The sequence below is a fragment of the Rhipicephalus sanguineus genome, chromosome 1, assembly GCF_013339695.2.
Source record: "Rhipicephalus sanguineus isolate Rsan-2018 chromosome 1, BIME_Rsan_1.4, whole genome shotgun sequence".
Classification (NCBI taxonomy): Eukaryota; Metazoa; Arthropoda; class Arachnida; order Ixodida; family Ixodidae; genus Rhipicephalus; species Rhipicephalus sanguineus.
This window is the reverse complement of record NC_051176.1, coordinates 136,258,877-136,280,300: the sequence shown is the minus strand read 5'-3', so window position 1 is coordinate 136,280,300 and position 21,424 is coordinate 136,258,877. Positions and strand designations below refer to the sequence as shown.

Genomic DNA, 21,424 nt, shown 5'->3' with positions numbered 1-21,424 from the left:
AAACACGGTTTTGCGCCGGCTTACCCCGACACCCAAACACATCATCCGGCAGTCAGGGGCACGCCGTGAGCGGTTACTGACCGCATGTTTTACAAACGTAACCCATACTCAGATAACACATGCGAGTACGAGGGCCCGAACGACACCCAGCGCGTGCGGACGCCGTCTACGTCGAGATCAGACATGTCATATGCTAGAATTAGCACACATAACTCCCACAATCACGTACACTCACTTGATTCCGTTATAGCGTCATCGCAAATGTTGGCAAACCATGAAAACAGCAAACAGAAACGAAGGAAAAAAGTGCACGGTGACGGCCGCAACAACGGGCGCCGTCTAAAGTCTAGCATTTTCGCCTTACCGGCGAGGCGTGTCCAACTTGAATGGCTATCGCATACGTTCTGGAAGCCACCGTACTATATCTGCACCTCAAGCTACCGTCTTTAAGCCAACAAAAACCATTAATGTAGTGCGTCTGAGCGTTCTGTACACAGACGTTTTCTTTTTTTTTTCACGTTCCCACGCGCGGAAGCACGCAGCACACTCAAGGTCGATGGAAATGTTATTATGAAGTAGACTAAAGTGCATCTCAAAGCGACATCTTGCACCTTGAGTAGTGCAGACACAATGCGCGATCAGCAAGAAATGACCCTCGATAATTGTTTCCATCGCTCACTTTATGGGAGCTTGTAAGTACAGCAACGCGCATAACGGTGGCAACTAGTTAACCGACAGCTTTAGTTGGGCATCCGCAACAGCCCCGCGGACACGGGCTCCTGTTGGAAATGGCTGGCAGATAACTTCCGCAGAGCTGCTGCAGACGCCCAGCTAAAGCTGTATAATTAGTGCCTACGAAAGCAGTACACTCACCGTTAACTGGCGCCCGTTGTCCGTATCCGCAGCTCCATGAATATTCCGCCCTGCAAGCGTCACTTCGTGCGCGGAACCGGCGTCAACACCCACCATCGAAAACGCGCATGAACATGAACTGATGAAACCAGAGAACATCTAATGAAACTTCAAGACACGCAACCCGCGCCGCCCGCGCAACCAACGCAACGCATTCCAATAACATAGACGAGGATACTGAGACGACTGAGAGATAAGGCAGAAGCGGCGCGTCACCCCGGTGCCAACCCCGTCTCCGTTAAAGTCCCTTAATACAGAAAGTAGCGACACTCTCCTCCATATCCTCTCCGAAGTGTCCAACCCTCCTCTCCCAAGTGTCCAAACCTTATCTATATCCTCTCCCAAACGGCCACCGTGCGGGCGCCGGCGCTATAACCCAGCTCGCGCCACTTTCCTATCAAGAATGCTATGTCACGCTGATAACGCGCGCGTTTCCCGGGCGCAGTGACTATTCTGTGGTCCAGACCACAGAATAGAGTGCAGCTTTATTCTGTGGACCACACAATAAAATTGCGCGCTGTGGGCTGTGCAGAAATGTTCTGTAGCCCAAGCAGCCCACCTCTCTTGACGACGGTTTCTGCGCACCAGACCACAGAATAGAGTCCCAGTCTATTCTGTGGACCAGACCGCAGGGTAAACTGCAGCTTTGTTCTGTGAACTAGACCACAAAATAAATGGACCACACCAGACTTGCGCTGTGGACCGTGCGCACCAAACATCGCCCAAACAGCCCACCTCTCTTGACGACGGGTTTCTCTCACAAATTGGTAGGGTTTATTCTGTGGTCTAATACACAGAATAAGCACTGCGCCCTCTTCTCTTGACAACTTGTCTCGCGAATCGCAATATTCGCTCGCAGCTTTGTGAATAAGTCCGGACCAAGGAGGCCATTTCCGGGCATAGTACGCGAGATAGAAGACGCTTATGCGTGAAAGGTTCGAAATACGAAGGCGAAGCCCACCTTTGGCATGCTTGCTGGTCTGACATGCCAAAGCAGGTAAACTTGTCATGAATTGAAACAGCAAAAAGAAGGCGTATAATAACAAATGACAGTAGTTGAGTTCTAAAAATTTCTGGACCTGATCTATCGAGTGCGGAACACTTAAGTCACTTTCACCACAGTGCATTTGTGTCATGTAAAAAGAAAATGTGCACTAAGATCTGCACCCCGGGGAGACTCAAATTTTGAGCGATCCCCCCGATTGTGCGAACACAGCCACAGATCTTAAGAACAGCGTCAACGCCACCGCGAGAAGGGGATCATAACGACAAAGGGCGACACTAATAAAATACTCTGGCCCTGATCTCTCGCGTCAGGACACACTTCAGTCACTTTCACCGCAGTGCATTAATGGCGTGCAAAAAAAGTGCACTGAGATTGGCGAGGGGCTACTTTAGCTGTTTCTGTAAAGTATTCAGACACTGACGATCATACAAGTACTCGTAATTATACGGCGCGTGCAACTGTATCTAATTAAGTGACAAAGTGTGCTGTGTTCAGTGACAACTAGTAGGTTCTCGCCAATCTTATTGCGCTTTTTTTTGCTTGACACAAGTGTACTGCGGCGAAAGTCGCTTAAGCGTTGTGTACTCGATGGATCAAGGCCAGAACATTTTATACACGCTGTCATTTGTTATTATTGTTTTCTTTTCGCGGTGGCGTTAGCGTTCTTTTACGGGCGATTTATGGCCGTTCCCATTCAGAAGGATTGCTCAAAATTTGAGTCTCCCGTGCAAATATTGTTAGTGCACTTTTTCACATGACACAAACGTACTGTGGTGAAAGTGACTTTAGTGTTCCGCACGCGATAGATCAGGTTCACGAAATTTTAGAACCGCTGTCATTTGTTATCATTATACGCCTTCGTTTTGCTGCTTCCGTTCACAATAACAAGTCTATCTGCGGCTGATATCAGTACTGGCATATGACAAAACATTGGAATCTTTCACGCATACGCGTCTTCAATAGCGATTCACAAAACGGCGAGCACATATTGAGATTCGCGAGAGAAGCTGTCGTCAACGGAGCTCGTGCGTTGGCAAATCGAAGTCTTCATGGGGTGGGTTCAGTTCCTTCTGAGGGCATTAACAGTGCCTGTTCTGTGGACCAGACCACAAAATGAACCCTCGCCATTTGTGACAGAAAACCGTCGTCAAGAGAGGTGGGCTGCTTGGGCTACAGAACATTTCTGCACAGCCCACAGCGCGCAAGTTTATTGTGTGGTCCACAGAATAAAGCTGCACTCTATTCTGTGGTCTGGTCCACAGAATAAAGCTGCACTCTATTCTGTGGTCTGGACCACAGAATAGTCACTGCGTTTCCCGGGCGACGGCCCGTTAAGCGGGGAGGTGGAAGGCGCGAGAGAAGGGTGCTCGGCGTGGCGGCTCGGTTAAAAGAAAGACGGTACTTTCCCAAAAATATCCAGGGACTTTAGTCGCCGTTGGCAAGCAACGCGCCACAACGGCGCCAAAGGGCAAGCGCGTGATATGTATGGCGTATACGGCGGCTCTTTCATGACGGAAGCCAATCGAAACGCGCTTCAGGGGCGTCCAGTGACTCCTTCCGAACTGCTAACTCTTTTTCTCTGCCTGTACCTTCCAAAAGGGGTCACATGGACGCCCGAAGAGAGTCACGGTTCCATGACCCTCTTTTGACTCTTTTTTTTCTTAGAGTGTAGTGGGTACGTTGCTAATGTACTTGTATTGGTAGCCACAAGAGAGTTTATAACGGGCTCTAGAAATGCCGCTCTTCCAGCTTTCGCTGTGACTGTGCTACGCTTTCCGCGCAGGCCTGGCGTTTTTTTATTTTTTTTGGTTAGAGCTTGCTATAAATTTCAATAGGTTATAGAGTGCAATAAAAACAAAGTGAAGTGAGCGTTTTGTTCTCTGCCAAGCCAATCTAGAACACATGCTCTGCCGGTGCTCCGTGTTACGCGGCGGCGAAGCCATCACGCTGTCCAAATGGGAGGCTGCTATATTATATACCAGCTCCGCGCTAGAAGAACAGCTGTATGGACAGGCCAACGGGCCCGCGACGCAGCAGAGAGACTTGGTCTTGCTGTTCCGATGTCGGAGCGGCCCGCAACGTGCTAGAGCGCGTTCCGATGGACCATAATAAAGTTTATCTATCCATCAATCCATCCTTTGTTGTTATTGCGCTCCCTATCGAAACTGAAGTCGTGCTGCAAATCACTTTTCTTGCTACAATGTCTGCTACAAAACACCCTTCATGATCCCCAGTGTATGTTCAGAAAAAATAGGTACAGTATACCACTGCCGAACAAACATTCATTGTATTCAGTACACTCTTAATCATGTCCTGCTTAAAGTGGCAGTCTATAGCCCAGAAACGAGACGAAAAATCTAACGCCTATAGACTGTCTGTTTAGCCGGCACAACCTGTAGGCGGTGCCACCCGTAGCCGTCCCTCGGCGTAGTAGCTTTCTTAGCGGCTCATCTCATAGGCGGGACTCAATATAGGCCGGAGATTTTTCGTCTCGAATCCCGGCTAGTTTAAGGCCGGCTATAGACATCTCCTCGTTCCACGTGACCAGCTGTCCTGGCTACGGAGAGTCCTACCTACGGTGCGTCCCAGCTGCGGCGCGTCCTAGCTATAGGCGGTGTACGAAGCGGCGGAAAAAAAATTATTTTAGGTCACCTTTCAAGCTCTATTCTGGGATTCGGAGGCTTAGACACACATTTTATGACATACATAATCCATATACACATATTACATTCAGAAGTAAACCACAGAAAATTTCACAGTAAACACACGCGGATTCGACCTCGCGAACACTCGATCGCCAAGCGCGTACGCTCAAGGGACTTTAACGCTAACCACTACACCACGCCACGCTGCGGCCACCGCGGTAAAAGGACGGGGGTTTATATGCACCAATGCGTCGCTACGTGCTCTGGCGTATTCGTGCAGTGGAAGTCGTATTAAAATGTAGCGTTCACTGATACGTAAGGAGACATTTTTTAAAATGACATTCGTGACAATATATACGGGGTCACTCAAGTTATTTCTGGGAGCATGCTTGAAGCGAATTTGCGTGCTTGGTACAAAAGATAAAACTGTTCCGGATATATTCGGCACTGGCGCCTCAGTGACATTTAAAGAATCTTGGTGCGCATAATACCCGAGTTCTATTGATGTTAGCCGTCAGCCTGTTGCCTTTCGTGGATTGAACGAGTTTTCAACGTCAAGATTCGCTTGCCGTGGAACTCCGTGCCGTGCTCGGAATCCATCCGCGGCAACCGCACAGCGACGTAGCCGATTACCGACGGAGAATCGCCGTGTTCTCAGTAACGTCGCTGGCTGCTTCACCGCCGACGGTTACCGGGCCGGTAGCCGATATCGTCACTAAGCCTATTCAGTTTATTTCGAAGCCGTAGTCGACCGTCCTTCAGAACAAACCGCTCACGCTCATATGCCAGGATGTTTTACCTGTTACCGTCGTTGGCTCGACCCTCTCCCCGTAATAATACACACTGAGATGAACAAGCGCTGATAATCGTGGTATTGTCAGCCGTATATACAATACGCGAACACGCCCGAGCAGGTGCGGTACGCCGTGCACGCACTGCAGATGAACTTCACTTGTAAAGGAACTCATCTTGGCTCTAAACGTTGGATAGTGCACGTCGCTACCCTTCAAATGAATGACACTACCCAGTAGACATTATTTTAGCTTCAATAAAAAATGTGGGCGACGTTTGCGTCGACCATGGAAGCGAGGAGCTGGCGCTGATTGCATGCAGCTTCGCAGTCGCTCGGCGGACTGCGCCCCGGAGGAAATGCCGTTTATGTTGGACGCCACTCGCGCGACATACGTGACTCGTGAATTCGGCTGTGCACGCTGGAGACGTGGCTCGCGGTTCGCCGTTCTCAGGCACGCAGTGCGCAGGCAGGAATTTGATGCTAACATGGACTGGATCTTATACCCGGCAGAACTTATCGCAGAAATATTTGTGGCGTTCTGTTAGGACTCTATCAGTGGCCATATTTTTGAGAACATCTGGATTCACGCTGAGCGGTCTCGCCGCGCTATTTAAATCACTTGACACTCATCTCAAAGCTACTATATTTTTCACATAAATTTACTTAAACATTTTCTGGAAGCGCGAATCCACGCAATGTACTAGTATTGGTGCGAAAGGCACTTTCATGAGCATGCAGTGCCTTGGACAAATTTCACGTTTTGATAAATTTTTGACAAATATCGCCGTGATTCTTACGGCGGAACACGCAAACATTTACGAGCTACATCCACACAGCTGCATTTGCATGCGCACGCGACTGGGCAATGTTTGTTGTGCTAGAGTGCATGGGATAGCCTTCTGGAATTTTTTACGCATACACGCACCTAATTTTTTATGTGCGGATTACCGAGACGCGTTGCGTACAGCAGAAAACCAGAACGTAGTATAGTGCTGCATTAATAGAAAATTAATTTGCCACCACCGAACAGTAGGTTCTAGTGTTGCAGAGCTATGCGCAGATGCTAAAAGACAAGGTATGGTCTACGAAGGATGCAACTTTTGGTGCAAGCAGGATTTTTTATTTTTTTTTATTGCGCACATGCAAAGCGGTTGCGCCTCAGTGTGGCAGTCGTCAGGAGGAACTTAAACTGTTAAATTATGACATATCGCAAGAAAGTTAACGTAGACTGGCTATTTGTCGAACATGGAGTGTTTAACGATTTCTGAACTTTTTAAGCCAATGCAGCGATGTTATACGAGGTACACCCACCGGCGTGCGCGCTTCGCCCTGGCACATATGTACGCTCCAGAGGATGGTCATTTAATTATGCAAATATTGTTTGCCAGACTTAGGCATTGCTTACCGCGGATTTAGGAGAAAAGGTTGAACGGTTTTGCGAAGTCTAGAACACCTTGTGGAAGCTCTACTGCCTGCACTTGATTTCGACAGCATGCCGTTAATAATAGCAGAACGTTAAATTAGATAAGTACATTTCACGGCAAACGATTCGGGCATTTGTCCAAGGAAGCATTTTGTTTTTTATCACTACCAACTTATCTTATGTCCACTTGAGGACGAAGATCTCTACACTAATCCCCCATTGATCCTATGTAGCGTCTTCATTACTATTTTTGTGTGTTTGTGGCATGCACAAGAACGAAGAAAGCAGTCAGGTTGCGGTATCCCTAATGCGGACTCCCTTGACGTCAAGTGGCAGGCCGTGTAGTGGTTGATTGTTGGCTAACAGTTTTAGAATTGTGTACGCACACGTTGCGTTGGCTGGGCACGTACGCTATACTGTATTCGGAAAGTAACGTGCGTATACCAGTGTTTCGTCTTTGACAGATGCGCAGTGGCAACACAAGAAATTGTACACACGAAGCTCTGGTTACCGTATGCTAATACTACCTCATTTTAACCAGTTGGGATTTTTTTAACGTGAACCGATTACATCACATAGGAGCGTTTTCGCGCTCAGTTCCCCCTTGATGGGTACCTAGATTAACCATTAACAGTGAGCTTGTAAACGATAAGCATGCAGTGTGTTTAGACATGCGTATAAAATTTCGCATCGTTTTTTTTTTTTTTTTTTTTTTTTTTAGTAGCGGCGTTTAAAGCATAGACGCACCGCGTTCCCCATATTGTACCGTTCAGCGGAATCATTTCGGTTGAGAATGACTTCACGGACCATACCAGCTTCATAGTTCAAGAGTACCCGCTGTGTCTAGCGTGTATAAGCATGCGAGAAACAGGTACTGCTCAGGTGTAAAAATAATTATTTATTGTAAAAAAATTCAAACAGCGCTAAAAGAAATGCTCAGCGCTGAAGGAAACGATAAACGTGCGATCCGATGTTTTTTTTTTTTTTTTTGGACAAATTTATTTGGTGCTTAACGAATACCTTTCATTTTTCAATGTGTCTTCAGCAGCTTCCCGCCGGTAAAACACCTGGGAAACAACTGGGTTCATAATACTCTGCACAAGACGAAGTATTGAGCATACCCATTTGGCTATGTGAGGTCCTTAACATAGTACATCGTCAAGCGCCAAATAAGGGCTTTCTCTAGAAGTGTGCCAAGCGAAGGTTTCACATTCTCTTGCACTTGATCGCAGTAGAACGCCTTGTTGTCGTACTCCCTCCAAATTCAGCGGTCAGGTGATGGGCGGGCTGCTGGCATGTCATCCTTACGGAAAAAAAGAAAAGCAGAAGACACATGCGACGTTATGTTCTTAGATTACCTGGTGCTTTCGCCCATCACACAAAAACTTCTACCTAGTAAACGGACGTTTCCAATCTATTATACACCTTGTCGAATTTTGTGTAGACAGCGTCGCAGAAGTTAGAAATATGAAAGTGTTTTCAGAAATTGCTAATGAAGCTTTCTAATGGTGTTTTAACCATAATCTTGCTACAGGTATGAGAGAAAGCGTAGCATGATTTCCTCAGATATACCCATCGATCTTGATATACCCATCGACCTTGTTGAACTTCTCCATGAAACTTCCAGTTTCTCTTAAAAGTGAAGCTCTGTTTCTAATGTCGGCTGCAAGTCAAAACCACAGCACAGCCGCAATTTGATGAGAATCACGTACAAGGAAAGCAGTTTAACAATAGACTCACGATTCATTCGTTAAGTAAATAAAGTGGCAGGTAAACTTGGCTTGAAACTTGCTTGCACACTATTGCACAATATTGCAAACGAATTTACTTTAATACCAGGGGAATGCCAGTTACGGCAAATATTTCAATGGTAGGAGCCAATGCATGATTAAAAATTAATTCGCTGCGGCGGGACAATGCTCGGCTTCGATATTTAGATGGGAGTGAAACACACACACACAAAAAGAAAATGAATAAAAAACAGAGAAAGATCGTATGCTCAGTTACGGCATTGTAAACAACACCACGGCCGGTGTTGCTGCTGCTGCTGCTGCTGGAGACCCTGCAAGGTGTGAGCTCCTGGCCAGTTGCTCGATAAAATTGCGCCTGGCTCTTGTGTTAGAAGGTTTTGTCACCTGCAAATGTATTCAAATTCTGTGTATACTAACACCAGGATGAACGAGAATTATATCCCTTATTACGACTGCTGTACGCACTTCACTTCTCTGTAATAACATTAACAATGAGCAATCCAACATAAATAATAAGCTGCCAACGAAAACAACAGTACTTTTATACAACCACGGTTATATATCGCTGTTGCATCGCATGGAATGATAGATGAGAGAACAAAAATGCCATCAATTAGCTAACGCCTAAATTACATATGACGCATTACTTTACCTTCATCGAGATCTGCAGTTTGCACAGGCACCACAGCTGGTGCATGATGCACTGATGTACTTGCGCACACTTGACTTGGCACTGCATAAGACCAATGGGCAAATGTGACCAGACACCACAGAAATAAGTGAAGGGACACAGTAAATACGCACATGTATTCACGAGCATGAATGAGGCTGGCTTTAAAACTTGTTAGAAATTCGGCCGCAAACCGCGTTTTAAAGACTGTCGCTATTCAGAAAGTGAAATTGCTGATTTTGCCTCCTAAAAACATGACATGAAGCTAGTCGCATCTATGAGCGCCTGATCCAATGAAACCTAATAACGTCTTCGGTACTCGTAAGTGCAGTTTCATTACTTTTTGATTGTGGAAAAATTTTTCCGCTTCCTAAAGGTAAAAAAAGAAATGTAAATGCCAACTATAACGACCTACCATGCAAGCAGATCCTAATATCATTCAACTGCTAGCAAAAATATGATTCCTTTGATTGACGCACTGTATCATTGACCATAAATGCAGAGAACAGTTGCTAGCCGAAAGATAAGAAGCCACGCGAGAGCTAAAATTACACAGCTTGTCAAGCAACACGCATTGATCATCTCGGTGACACCTGTAAAGAGCGACGAAAGCTTCTGAATTGTATGAGAGTTCACAATAAATGCGACCAGCGCGATAACACGTGCGCGACTATAGAGACGGATGACGATTACAACAAAGATAAGCACTCGTATACTCCTAAGTTGCTCGTACGCATACTCGTATAGTTATTTCAAAAGCCGTCAAAATAATATTCTGGCGGTTCAATGCAGTCATTCATATACATAAGCGTAAGCATGCAACAATGTGAACGCTAACAGCACGAACATATATGTGAAGAAAGAACAGCACTCACCCAGGCAGGTATGATGCGCCTGGCTGTGTCCGCAGTGTGCGCACCAGCTAGACAGAAATGGCGCGAAAGCGTCGTGTAATCCTGCAGCCATTGCACGTCCAAGGGGATGTCGCTATGTCCTCGCAACACCCCCTTAATATTGAGATAAGAGAACTTTTCCATGGCGGCCGAGTACCGGCTCACGCGGCACGCTCAACAAACCACACCAACCTATCAAACATCCGCCGCTGTCGTGGAATGCGCTAGAACTAACCCATGTCGCGCCAAGAATGCAACCCCCTTCCCGTCGCACAATATCTTCGAACTCTCGTTTTTAGCTCCTTCCTTTCTTTTCTCTGCGCAAAACCGCAGAAGCGGAGTGCAATGGAGAGCGTACCAGCCCCTATTCTCTCTCACGCACGCAAGAGAGGGTGCGTAGTTAGCTCTATGCGCATACCTACTCGCAGCATAACTCGCCTTTGCGGCTGACGCTATCGGCGCATGCGTATACACCGACGCTTGAGCCGACAAGTTATAACACGCGGGAGCATACGCTGAGCTGTAGCCAGGATTCTCAATTACGCGGCCCGCACCGACGCGCCACTAATACTGCAGGCCGTCTATAAGGCGGCGGTGAAGGGTGCACGTTTTTTATATACACTCGTCACGGCTAATTCCTTTTCGAAGGCCTACTATAGCCGGGACTTTTCCTGAGTTTTGAAGCGTCCCGCCTACAGGGCATGCGTTAGCCAGGATTTGATAAAGAGTGTATGTCCGCTCAACTGCACCGTGAGCCCCTTTTTACAAGAAATTACCGTAACTATGTTAAAGTACAATTGTTAGCAAAACATGCGCCCACAAAGCGTAGATATTTGCCACTTAAAACACCCTGCTGTCGATTCCATGTTCGGGCATCACCACCTAGATTCTGGGTCGGGCCTCAGTCGGGCCTGATCTGTGGTCGGGCCGGGCCGGGCCGGGTAGGCGAAATTTTTTCTCGAGTTCGGGCCGGGCCCGGGTCTCATTTTGAGTCACCGTTCCGGTTTCGGGCGGGTAAATTTAAACGAGGTCCGGGCCCGGACCGGGCCCGGACCGAAAATTACGGCTCGTGCAGTGCAGTGCAGTCCACAGGGCGTCTTGCGTCGCCAGTGAGACGACGCAGATGCTGCGCTGGCCACCACGCAGTGTGGCCCACGTCTTCCGTCTTATTAATTTCCCCTCGTGTGGCTTCCCGTGCGTTTCACCCAACGCCGCCCGCATTTGACCCAACTCTCAAATCTATTGCTCCTCTGAACTCAAGAGCAGCCTATACACAACGCAGGTTGGAAACTCAGCGCCTTGAGTCCCCAATTCTGAAGCTCTCTATTTAGGTTGGTGTGCTGTCAGATAATCGCAAAAATTATAGTGGTGCATTCATACATGTGTCGCAATGCTCTGACGGCGATGTCAGTGTAGTATTTCAGTTTAAAAGCTTCAACAAAATGGTGCAGTGTTTAAGTTGTAGCAATAGGTGCACTTGTGGCTTTGAGCGAAAGCCGCCGATTGATTGAAGGCGACTGCGTTAGTGGTGTCGATTGCAGGTGACGAAGTAACTGAATGTGTTTGGGCTTGCGACATGTTGTATCATTAATTTGTAACGGGCAGCGTGTGTTGTACACGCTTTATCCATACAAACAACAGCAGCGCACCACTTGTTCGCTTCTGCTCATTGTGATATGCTGTTCGTTGTTGCGCTGTCGCTGACTTTGGAAAACTCGTCTTTGTCAAAACTGCCATTTCCACTTAAACACGGTGCACGTATGCGAATTATTGAGTGAATTGCGCAAGTCCTGTATGTCGTTGCCTAGGAATACTTTTTTCAAGACCCTTTACTGTTCATTTTTGCAATGTTCGTGTAATAAAATCGTCTACGCGCTGTTATAGTGTACATACTGCTGTAAACAATCACTTTTATTGGTCACATTCATGTCTGTGCTTATCGTTTCGACACGAAGGTGGCATGGTTAAGAATAAATGATCTGGTGTCTTGTACACGTGACCTTATCCCAACTATACTCGCCTCGTCAAGCTGCGAGTTTCATCGTAAGTGCATTTCATTATACCACATCTCAGCGCACTATCGCTTGTGTGGTTCAAAATGAATCGAAGTATAAGTACCTCTTACTACTCTGTGAAACAGAAAGTCATGAAGTTCTGTGAACAAAACCACAGCGTCGTATATCCGTATAATGGCGACACAAGACGCATTGCGCAGTTCATTAGCAGCCTATCGTTCCTTGCCAGCGAGCGCTACGTTTGAACTACAAGTAATTTGTGGCATTCTGCTAGGCCAAACAACATACGGCTACGTAAAGGCAAGTTATTCACTCAAGCGATGTTTCTTCAAACGCTTCGACAACAACATTTCAATGCGAACGAGCCAACGCTGTAGGCAGAACTCTGGCCTGCATTTTAACCGAAGATATCGTAGTCCACCGGTCCACTACAAGGGACAGCTGTGTAATGAGCGCTCCCTGCACCTGTAGCCTGAGTACAAATATGGAGCCGTCTACAGAGTGCTTATTCACAAGTCACTATTATTTCCATTATTAAATCTTCTTCCAAGCCGCCCCTAGAGTATCAGTGTATCATTACAACTAAATACAACCAGAATACCGAAGCTTCGAATAGAATTTTGTGCAACCTTATTTCGCAGCATAAAGTATGCCGTTTCGCTCGTTATGCCTCAAAGGGACATTACAGCGTAGGGTTGCATGTCAAGCACACATTGCTACATTGAACACGTGTACCTAAAAGTAGCATTTCTTATTTTCGAGACAATGTTGTAAGTACTTACATGCGTCCACTAGCGCTTGTAAATCACTCTGTGTGCAGTCATCGAGAAAACACAGCCCGATGCGAATGAATGGCACTTGCATCTCTGTAAATGCCCCAAAGAACTGAACGAACTGAAAGAGAAGTGAACAAAACACAAGATCAGCTGACTTCTGTGATTTTTTTTTCTGTCATTCCTTTTGGTGAATAATGGTGAACACCAATTATGAGCTCTCGGTTTTCGTATACGTTTAGACAGAACGGTCAAAATTTGATATTGCTGTTACATGTTACATGTTCGGTCGGCTATCTTCCACCAAAACAATTTATCTAACGATATTTTGTGTTGCAATAACATTGACTCTTTCGCGAACTGCATACTGTGTGTCGAATTTTCACTATGAATTTTTCCCCTGTCTATGTACTCTTATTTATACTAACGTACTTCTGTGCCCGCTCCTACACGTGTCGTGAAGGGCGTGCAGTATATTGAAATATCAAAAAGAATTACTTCTCACAGGAGCGCTAAACAATGCTACACGAAAGACAACAGATGGGCAGCCATCTGTTGTCCTTGTGCCATTGTTTAGACCTGCTCCGAAAAGTTGAAACCTTTAGGCATACCGACATAATGCAAAAGCATCTAGGTACCTTCGGTAAGCATAGCGTCAATATTATTTCCGTTAACAGACCCATACCACCCAAACTGAAAATTCATTGAAATGGCGGTGAGCTTCTTGCGCAATCTGAAGAAATGGGCAACGTGCACGTCGCAGTAGACGCATCCGACGGGCATCCATTCGCCAACCGGATATAAAACAAAAGTTTAATTAGCAAGGCCTCCGGGAGGTGCCTCACTGGGTAGCATTCCACTATTCGGCAATGTCTCATAAAAGGTATGTACCGCCCTTGAAGTGAAATCAAACCAGGTAACGGCGGCCTCGTCAACGCAGACCACCTGACTAGGCACGGCCGTGGGCTTTCGTGCTGCGCACGAAGTTAAGCGACACCGCCGGCAGTTGTCAGCATTCAGCGTAAAAGCAACGCGACCATGGGGCACTGAACAAAATGCTAACTTGAAAAATGAAAATTGTTAGTTTGTTCATTCATCGGATATTGTTGTTTCAGCACGTCATTTGGTGATGTGCCTACAAGAAAGGTTGAAAAACGCCAGGCCTGCGCGGAAAGTGCAGCACAGTCGCAGCGAAAGCTCGAAGAGCGGCATTTCTAGAGCCCGTTATAAACTCTCTTGTGGCTACTAATACAACTACACTAGCAACGTATCCACTACGTCAGATATTATAACTTTTGTAAAGTTCGGAAGCACCCACCACGACATTACTCGTCATTCTGCGGAGAAGCGAGGTACCATCTATAAGGCATTATGTGCAGTTTCTTGATGCGACGGCTGATGACGATGAAGAATTATGACTGAGCCTTTTGTAATGGGTTGGAAGCTTTAAATGACCCACTAGTTACGTAATTCTCATTGTGTGAAGCCCGGTTGTTATTTCACTCTCCCACCACGCTTTATAACATACGCTAACGTGAGAAAGAGATAGAGAGAGGGGAATTAACTTTATTGAGACCCTGAGGAAATGGATCATGGGAGCCTTATGGGCTTCCTTGGTCTTATGGGCTTCCTTGGCAACCACTAGAAGTGAACTTGCGAGGAACCCACTACGCTATAAATCATAATTTTTGTAACGTAAGGAAGCAGCCACTACGCAATTTTCGGTCATTCTGCGCAGAACCGTGGTATCTGCTAAACACCTGTCAGGTATTATGTGCGCTTTGTTGATGCTGTGGATAATGACGATGAAGAATTATGGCAGAGCCCTTTGTAATGGGCTGGAAGCATTCAACAACTCACTCGTTGCGCAATTCGCATTGTGTGACGCCTCGTTACAGAATTCGCGTTGTGTGACACTTGGTTGTTATTTTACTCTTCTATGACGCACCACAACAGATGTTAATGTGGTTCCTTCCCGACATGAAGCCTTTGTAGGGTCTTTTTGCAAAGCAGTGCCGAGCACCGGCATGGCTCTGAGGTAGTATACTGGGCTCGCAACTGGGAGGGCTCAGGTTCGAACCTCGTTCTATCCTGGAATTTTTTTTCTTATTTCGAGCGATAGTGGTTACGGACACCGGCGGCAGACAACTACGGCGCCAGAAAACAGCCCTTGTTGTGGTCTCATAACGGCTTTCGCTGTAAAATTGAAAGCAAGCACAAACAAAACAGGCTTTTTTATTTACCAGCCTGTGACAGTGTTCTTTTTTTTTTTTTTTCGAAAGTCTGCCCTTAGGCATAATATTTATTCAGAAATACCATTAACCAAATGCAGAATGGACATTCTCCCCAAAAAAGAAACAATAATAAGACATCCGAGGTTGCTCAAATCACTGCACGACAATAAATTTAAATATTTAGAAAGGCCGTCAGTGCAGAAATGGCTTCCTCTCTGGGTTTTCGTCATTTTAAATATGTATGGAATGCTTTCATTTTGAATAGAAGCGTTCCATATTGTTGCGTAAGCGAGAACGTTGGAATAAATAAGGTTATAGGCCACGCACTTCTTATTATTGAGGCATTAAGCTGCAAGAGCTGAACGGTGCAAGAAAGACAAAACAATGGATTTCTATTGCATAATTTGCGATTCGTAACTATAAAGGTCTTGACAGAGCGTAGGCCTGGTCGTGTTGGCAATCCATTTTGCTATTTTAGCGCACTGTTAAGCAAGACAGAGGATAGGCTGCGGAGACAACAGCGACAGGGCAACAAAGCGAGACCGTTTCTGTGTATTATCACATACGGTTGTCCAACTACCGAGCAACAAGCCGCCAACGGCACACTTCCGTACATTTGTCTATCGTAGACGACTGTTGAAAGGCCGTCGGCAGTATGCTACTCGTGTTGTTATATGGAAGAGTTGCCCACGTGCCACAAACGCCAACAGACCCTTAAAATAGCTGCGTTTAAAAGTGCCATTACACAGTATAACGCATGCCGCACATCTGCGGTATCTGCGCATTCACGGAATCAATCTAGGGAAAAATATTTTTTTTGGAACGAAGATCGCATTTTTACATGCGCGGAATGAGGAATGTCAGTATCTCACCTTCGGATGTAGAAGGGATGAGACAAATTTCATATCTTCCTCTCCGATCGAGTCTCTCTTCAGGTTGAACAGCAGGCCGCAGTATTGGCCGTGTGAGACCACATTGCCATAGGCATCTTGTACTTCCGTCTCCAGGCACTCGTCGAATGCCCCGATGTCAGCACGGGAGAATTGTAGCACGCCGGTCGGGTACTTTCCGGTCGCATCTAATACTGCAGGCGCATCAGAACGTTGGGGGGGGGGGGGGGGGAATCGTGCATGCCATCGTTACGGTTCTCTCATCACCAACAATTCTATAAAAATAATGATGCAGATCTAATTCACAACTAACTAAAGGACCCAGTTAATTTACCACGCATTAAACGTGCTACGTTTAAGCCCAACAACAACAACAACAACAACAACAACAACAATAATAATAATAATAATAATAATAATAATAATAATAATAATAATAATAATAATAACAATAATAATAATAATAATAATAATAATAATAATAATAATATCTGGGGTTTAAAGTCCCAAAACCACGATATGATTGAACCAACAAGATCTACAAGCTACGGCGGAATTCAGACAAATGTCTCTTCAAAGTATTGCTGACGACCCGCTACGGCGGTCTAGTGGTTATGGTACTCGACTGATGACCCGAAGGTCACGGGATCGAATCCCTGCCGCGGCGGCCGCATTTTCGATGGAGGCGAAAGTGCTTGAGGCTCGTGTACTTAGATTAAGGTGCATGTTTAAAGAACACCAGGTGGTAGAAATTTCCGGAGCCCTCCACTACGGCGTTCCTCATAATCATATCGTGGTTTTGGGACGTTAAACCCCAGCACCCTTAGTATTAAAGTATGTGGGGGCGCTATCACCCCCTGTAAAGTCATTTGCGCTTCATGGCGCACGCACTTCTCGCGAATTAGCCGCGATTAGCATTGACAGCCGCCGAGCGAGTGGTGGCGCTGTGCTCAAGCTATTTAGACTTAGCGCGGTGGCGCCGGCAGCGCCGCCTGGAAGGTTAGGCCGGCGTACAGGAAACAGAAGCGAAGCTCTTTGGGGTTTGGCGGCGTGCGCAGGCGGACGTCTCCCGCGGTGGTGGTGGTGGTAAACATTTTATTCAAGAAGCTCACAAGAGAGCTGCTGTGTGCCTGAGTGGCAGTCCCTAGTCCGGGATGCCATTGGAGATGGCCGCCGCCCGGGCGCGCACCACGAGGAGCGTTGCGCATCCAAGGTAGAGCAGCCGAGATCAGGTACTCCTCCCAAGCCTCTCTAGTTGGGATGGGGAAGGGGGATGAGAAAGAGAGAGGAGTTGCAGGACATGAAGCCACGATGTGAAAGGTGTCGGCGAGGACCTGACAAGTCGGGCACGTGCCAGAGATTTCCGGGTTGAAGTGTCGGGCGACCCCCGGACTCAGGAAAGTATTAGTCTGAAGGCGGCGTAGTATTCGTTCGTCTGCTTTCGCCACACCGCGAGCAGGGCCAGGGTAAGGTCGGCGCGAATTGCGATAGTAATCCAGGATATCACGATAGCGTGTGAGACTCGTGTTTCCAGGATCCGACTCAGGACATCGAAGAGCAGCGGCATTCGCCGCCTCGTTGCAGGGAAGTCCTGCGTTGCCTGGAGTCCAGACTATTCTAACGGAGTCAGGGCTAAAGCACCAGGACGTGGCTTGAAGGAGAGGAGCAGCCAATGGGGTGATGGAACCCTGGATCTATCGAGAACAGGCTGAGCGCGAGTCCGTCAAGATAGTGTGAGTGGTGGGGTGGGAGGCGGCCAGAGCGATGGCAACCTCCTCTGCATGAGTAGCACTGTCGGCTCTAAATGAGAGGCCGTCGACGTGGTGACCTGCGATCAGAGCGGCCGTGTAGTGACCCGAGGGGGAAGGGCCCGAGGCGTCTACATAAAATACGCCGGGGCGATCGGAGTGACGCGCCTGAAGGGCAGCAGTACGCGCGTGCCTTCGACCGGAGTGCTGTTCGGGGTCCATGTTGCGGGGGAGTGGCTTCACCCATAACTTCTGGCGCCAGATTTCCGGTACTGATGATGGAGATGCCGGGTCACAGATTGTGTTGAGGCCATGTCTGTGTAGCAGGCGGCGCCCGGAAGGCGTCTGCGACAGACGATCAGGTTGGTTGACGCGATGGGCTTCCCGCAGCTCCGCGAAGGAGTTGTGCACCCCCAAGGCTGCAAAGCGGCTATTGGAAGCAGGGTTGCCACTGACTTTCGAGTAAATGTCGCCAAACGACGAGCAAAAATCGCCAAAAGTCGCCATCTGTTTACAAATTTCGCCAAAAAAGTCGTCATTCTATATATGTGCGGCATACCTAGTAATAAAAATTTCCACTCACGTAGAATACAGTACCATCCAATACCCTTAAATTATACTGACGTTTCTCAATGCCACTAGTATTACCCGCTTCACCATGGGAGTCCATGGTGCTGCTTCTCCGACTAGCCGCAAGATGTGCGTGGTGGCGCAAGGGTGAATGAATGAAACGTTCATGATATCCTTCCATCCCTGTCTACTTGTTTCAAAGGTAACAGTGTAGTAAACCTTGGGCGAAAACCGTGAAAGCGTTGTTTGTAGACACCTTCACGTACCCTTATATGAATTAAAAGGATTAAAAGGTTTAGTGGAGGTAACACGACAGAATTCCTACAGGAACCGATCGTTAGTGATTCTTACACCTTTTCGGTGTGAACTAATATGATACCGGACGCCACCGACCTTTTCTTGTAATCACTTATATCTACACGCGTCAATCCGATGCGTTATTAATGAACAAGTAGACAATGTCAAATGTTATATAGCAATTCTTTTCATTGCACACGCTCATCGAGAACAGTGGAAGATGCCGCAATAAATATTTTTTATTGCACAAATAGCCGCGTATCCGCTTCTCTTCGCTATTCCAAAACAGTCCTTGCGAGCTGAACTGGGGGTACTGCAATGTGAATAAGTCGCCAAGCTATTCAGAACAGTTGGAGGTTTGGCGGAGCAAATGGTCGGAACACGCGCACCACCCGTCGTCTAGCCCCTTCAGAAGCGAAACTTTAGGGAAGGTTAAGCGCCTAAAGCCATAGACTTACAGTCAAACACGGCCCCCTCGCGGTTTCAAAGGCAGTCCGCTGAGTTACATTTTGCTAGAATGGTTCTGGGGGACGTTCAAGTATCTCCTGCATCTTGATGAATTGGACATACACACGACTTACAGGACGAACATACCGAATGACGCGTAATGTGCACATTCTACTACAGTAAAACCTCGGTGATACGAATCTCGCGGGGTCACCAAAAAATATTCGTACCATCCGAAATTCGTATCACCAGAAAACATGGAATATTAGTATGTGACAAAAGAAGGTTGGCATATGTTTTGATTTATTGTTTCTCAGGGTCGCAGCGGCGTCATGAACAGCTCTGAACGATTGCCAGTGAAGTGTTTAGATGTCAGCGATGTACTCATAAATATACCGTGCGTGCGCGCGTGTGTAATTAATGAACCAGATGTGTTGTGACCCGTGATCGCTAGTAAACCCTTCATAATCTTAGTACGCTTTTCCGCATCACACAGGAGCACTACGACAAAAGTGACTTAAGAAGCGTTTTGCACGCGATAGATGAAGGCCAGAAAATTTTAGAACCACTGTCCTTGTTGCTGTTAATTTCTTATCGCGGTGGTCTTGGCGGTGTTTTTCGGGAGATTTACGGCCGTGCCCGCACAAATGGGAGGTTTGCTCAAAATTCGGGAGTCTCCCGTGCAAATCGGAGTTGGCAGGTGTGCGACCGCCCACTTCGTCTCTTGGGGTCCTCGTCCCCCTTTCATAGGACGCCTGATTGCGAGGACATGTCTTGCATCAACATGCGAGGCACGTGTTAACACAGTACAACGACGCCGATGCCTCAAACACAGCAGCACGCGTCGATGCGTTGAAAAAAAAAAAGAGATAGAAAAAAAAAAGAAGCGCCACGCCAACGCCATGTATAATCTAAAAACCAAAGCGCATTAAGTCTCCAAGATTTGCGCGCACAATCTCGGAGGCAACGACGCACCGCAGATGGTCGCGTAGCCAGTTTTTCCGCGACCGCACGTAGTTTCCGCGTCTTCCGCCAAAGCGCGGGCAGCACCTCTACCTACCTTTGCGCTAGTGTACGTTCGTATCAAACGTCGCCGGGTGAAAATCGGTTCGCAACAACCCAACTCCGTTATATTGCAGGCTAATAGGACTTGGCCGGGACCACAGGAAAATTCGTATCACCCCGACATTCGTACGAGCTGTGATCGTATCACCGAGGTTTTACTGTAGTCGGTCTAAAATCAAGAAAAATACAGAGAATGTTGCCGCTCATTCGCTGGGAAGACACTGCGCTTAGGATGCATAACTCAGTGTTGACCTAAGCCGAAAATCGCCAAAAATTCGTCATGTCACCATTCATAATTTTAGGTCGCCACGGGCCTCTTAAATCCGCCAATTTGGCGAAAAGTAGCCACCATTGGCAACCCTGATTGGAAGTGGCGATGGGAAGGTCCAGCGCGCGCTTATACACGGAGCGGAGAAGAGTATCTAGTTAGTGTTCGTGGTGACGACGCAGGCGAAGGTAGGGTGAGGCATAGAGGACGCGACTGGTCACAAACGCTTGGGCCAACCGGAGGGAGTGGCTCCCTCGGAGGCCGCCACGCTTGGTGGAGACCCGCCGGATCATACGACACACTTGTTCGCTGGTGTGTCGGTGTCCCGCGGTTGGTCCATGGGGACAATACCACGGCTCGCTTCCCGTGGGCCTCTCGAGGTGAGTCCAACGTCGGCAACGCCGTATATTCGCGGTTCATTGTGTGTGTGTGTGTTACGTTTTCTGTGTATTGTATTGGCATTGTATAAGGGTATTTAGCAAGTTAACTAGTTCTGTATCAGATTCGGTAGGCGTGCTCGCTGTATGTAGAAGCAGAGGTGGAACGAGGGAAACATGCGAGTGACTGCATACGTGCATTCCCTTTATTGTGGGGTACTAGGAGCATGAAGTTCATACTTTACACTTTACCCCCCCCCCCCTCCCATTTCCGCATTTTTATCTGGTAAAAATCTGATCACACATGAATTTAAAGACAACACTTTGCGAGCAGTATGCTCAGGAATATAAAAAAAAAAACAGCAGAAACCGTCTATCAATCTTTGTCGCACTCGGGTCCTGTCACACTGAGGCACTAGCCTTTTTCTTTTATCGGGAGCTTAGAACCAGTGCTAGGCCGTATTCGTCAGTATAGTTCTCTCGCTACCAATGATTTTCTACAGCGAACTTGTGCATAGAATTGACAGAGAGGAGATTATAGGGCAATGCATGTCCGCAGTTGTCACCGAATACAGCACACTGTCTTTATCTGCTTACTGCTCGGGCAGCAGTTAATAAAGCCGCACACTCCAGAGCCATGCGCACGG

The 21,424-nt window shown here is 47.2% G+C and overlaps 1 protein-coding gene across 3 annotated transcripts in view; it reads right to left on the bottom strand.

The window, feature by feature from the left end:
- The window catches only part of LOC119398813 (nose resistant to fluoxetine protein 6), a 194,103-nt gene that overhangs the window by 54,708 nt on the left and 117,971 nt on the right, over positions 1 to 21,424 (bottom strand). For 2 of the 3 annotated variants that reach the window (XM_037665630.2, XM_037665649.2), the window contains exons 2-3: positions 15,988 to 16,199; positions 12,891 to 13,002 (exon numbers count right to left, since the gene is read on the bottom strand). In XM_037665630.2, coding sequence (XP_037521558.1) covers positions 12,891 to 13,002; positions 15,988 to 16,199 — 324 coding nt within the window. The remainder of the gene's footprint in view (positions 1 to 12,890; positions 13,003 to 15,987; positions 16,200 to 21,424) is intronic. The other variant, XM_037665639.2, reaches the window with a different exon arrangement.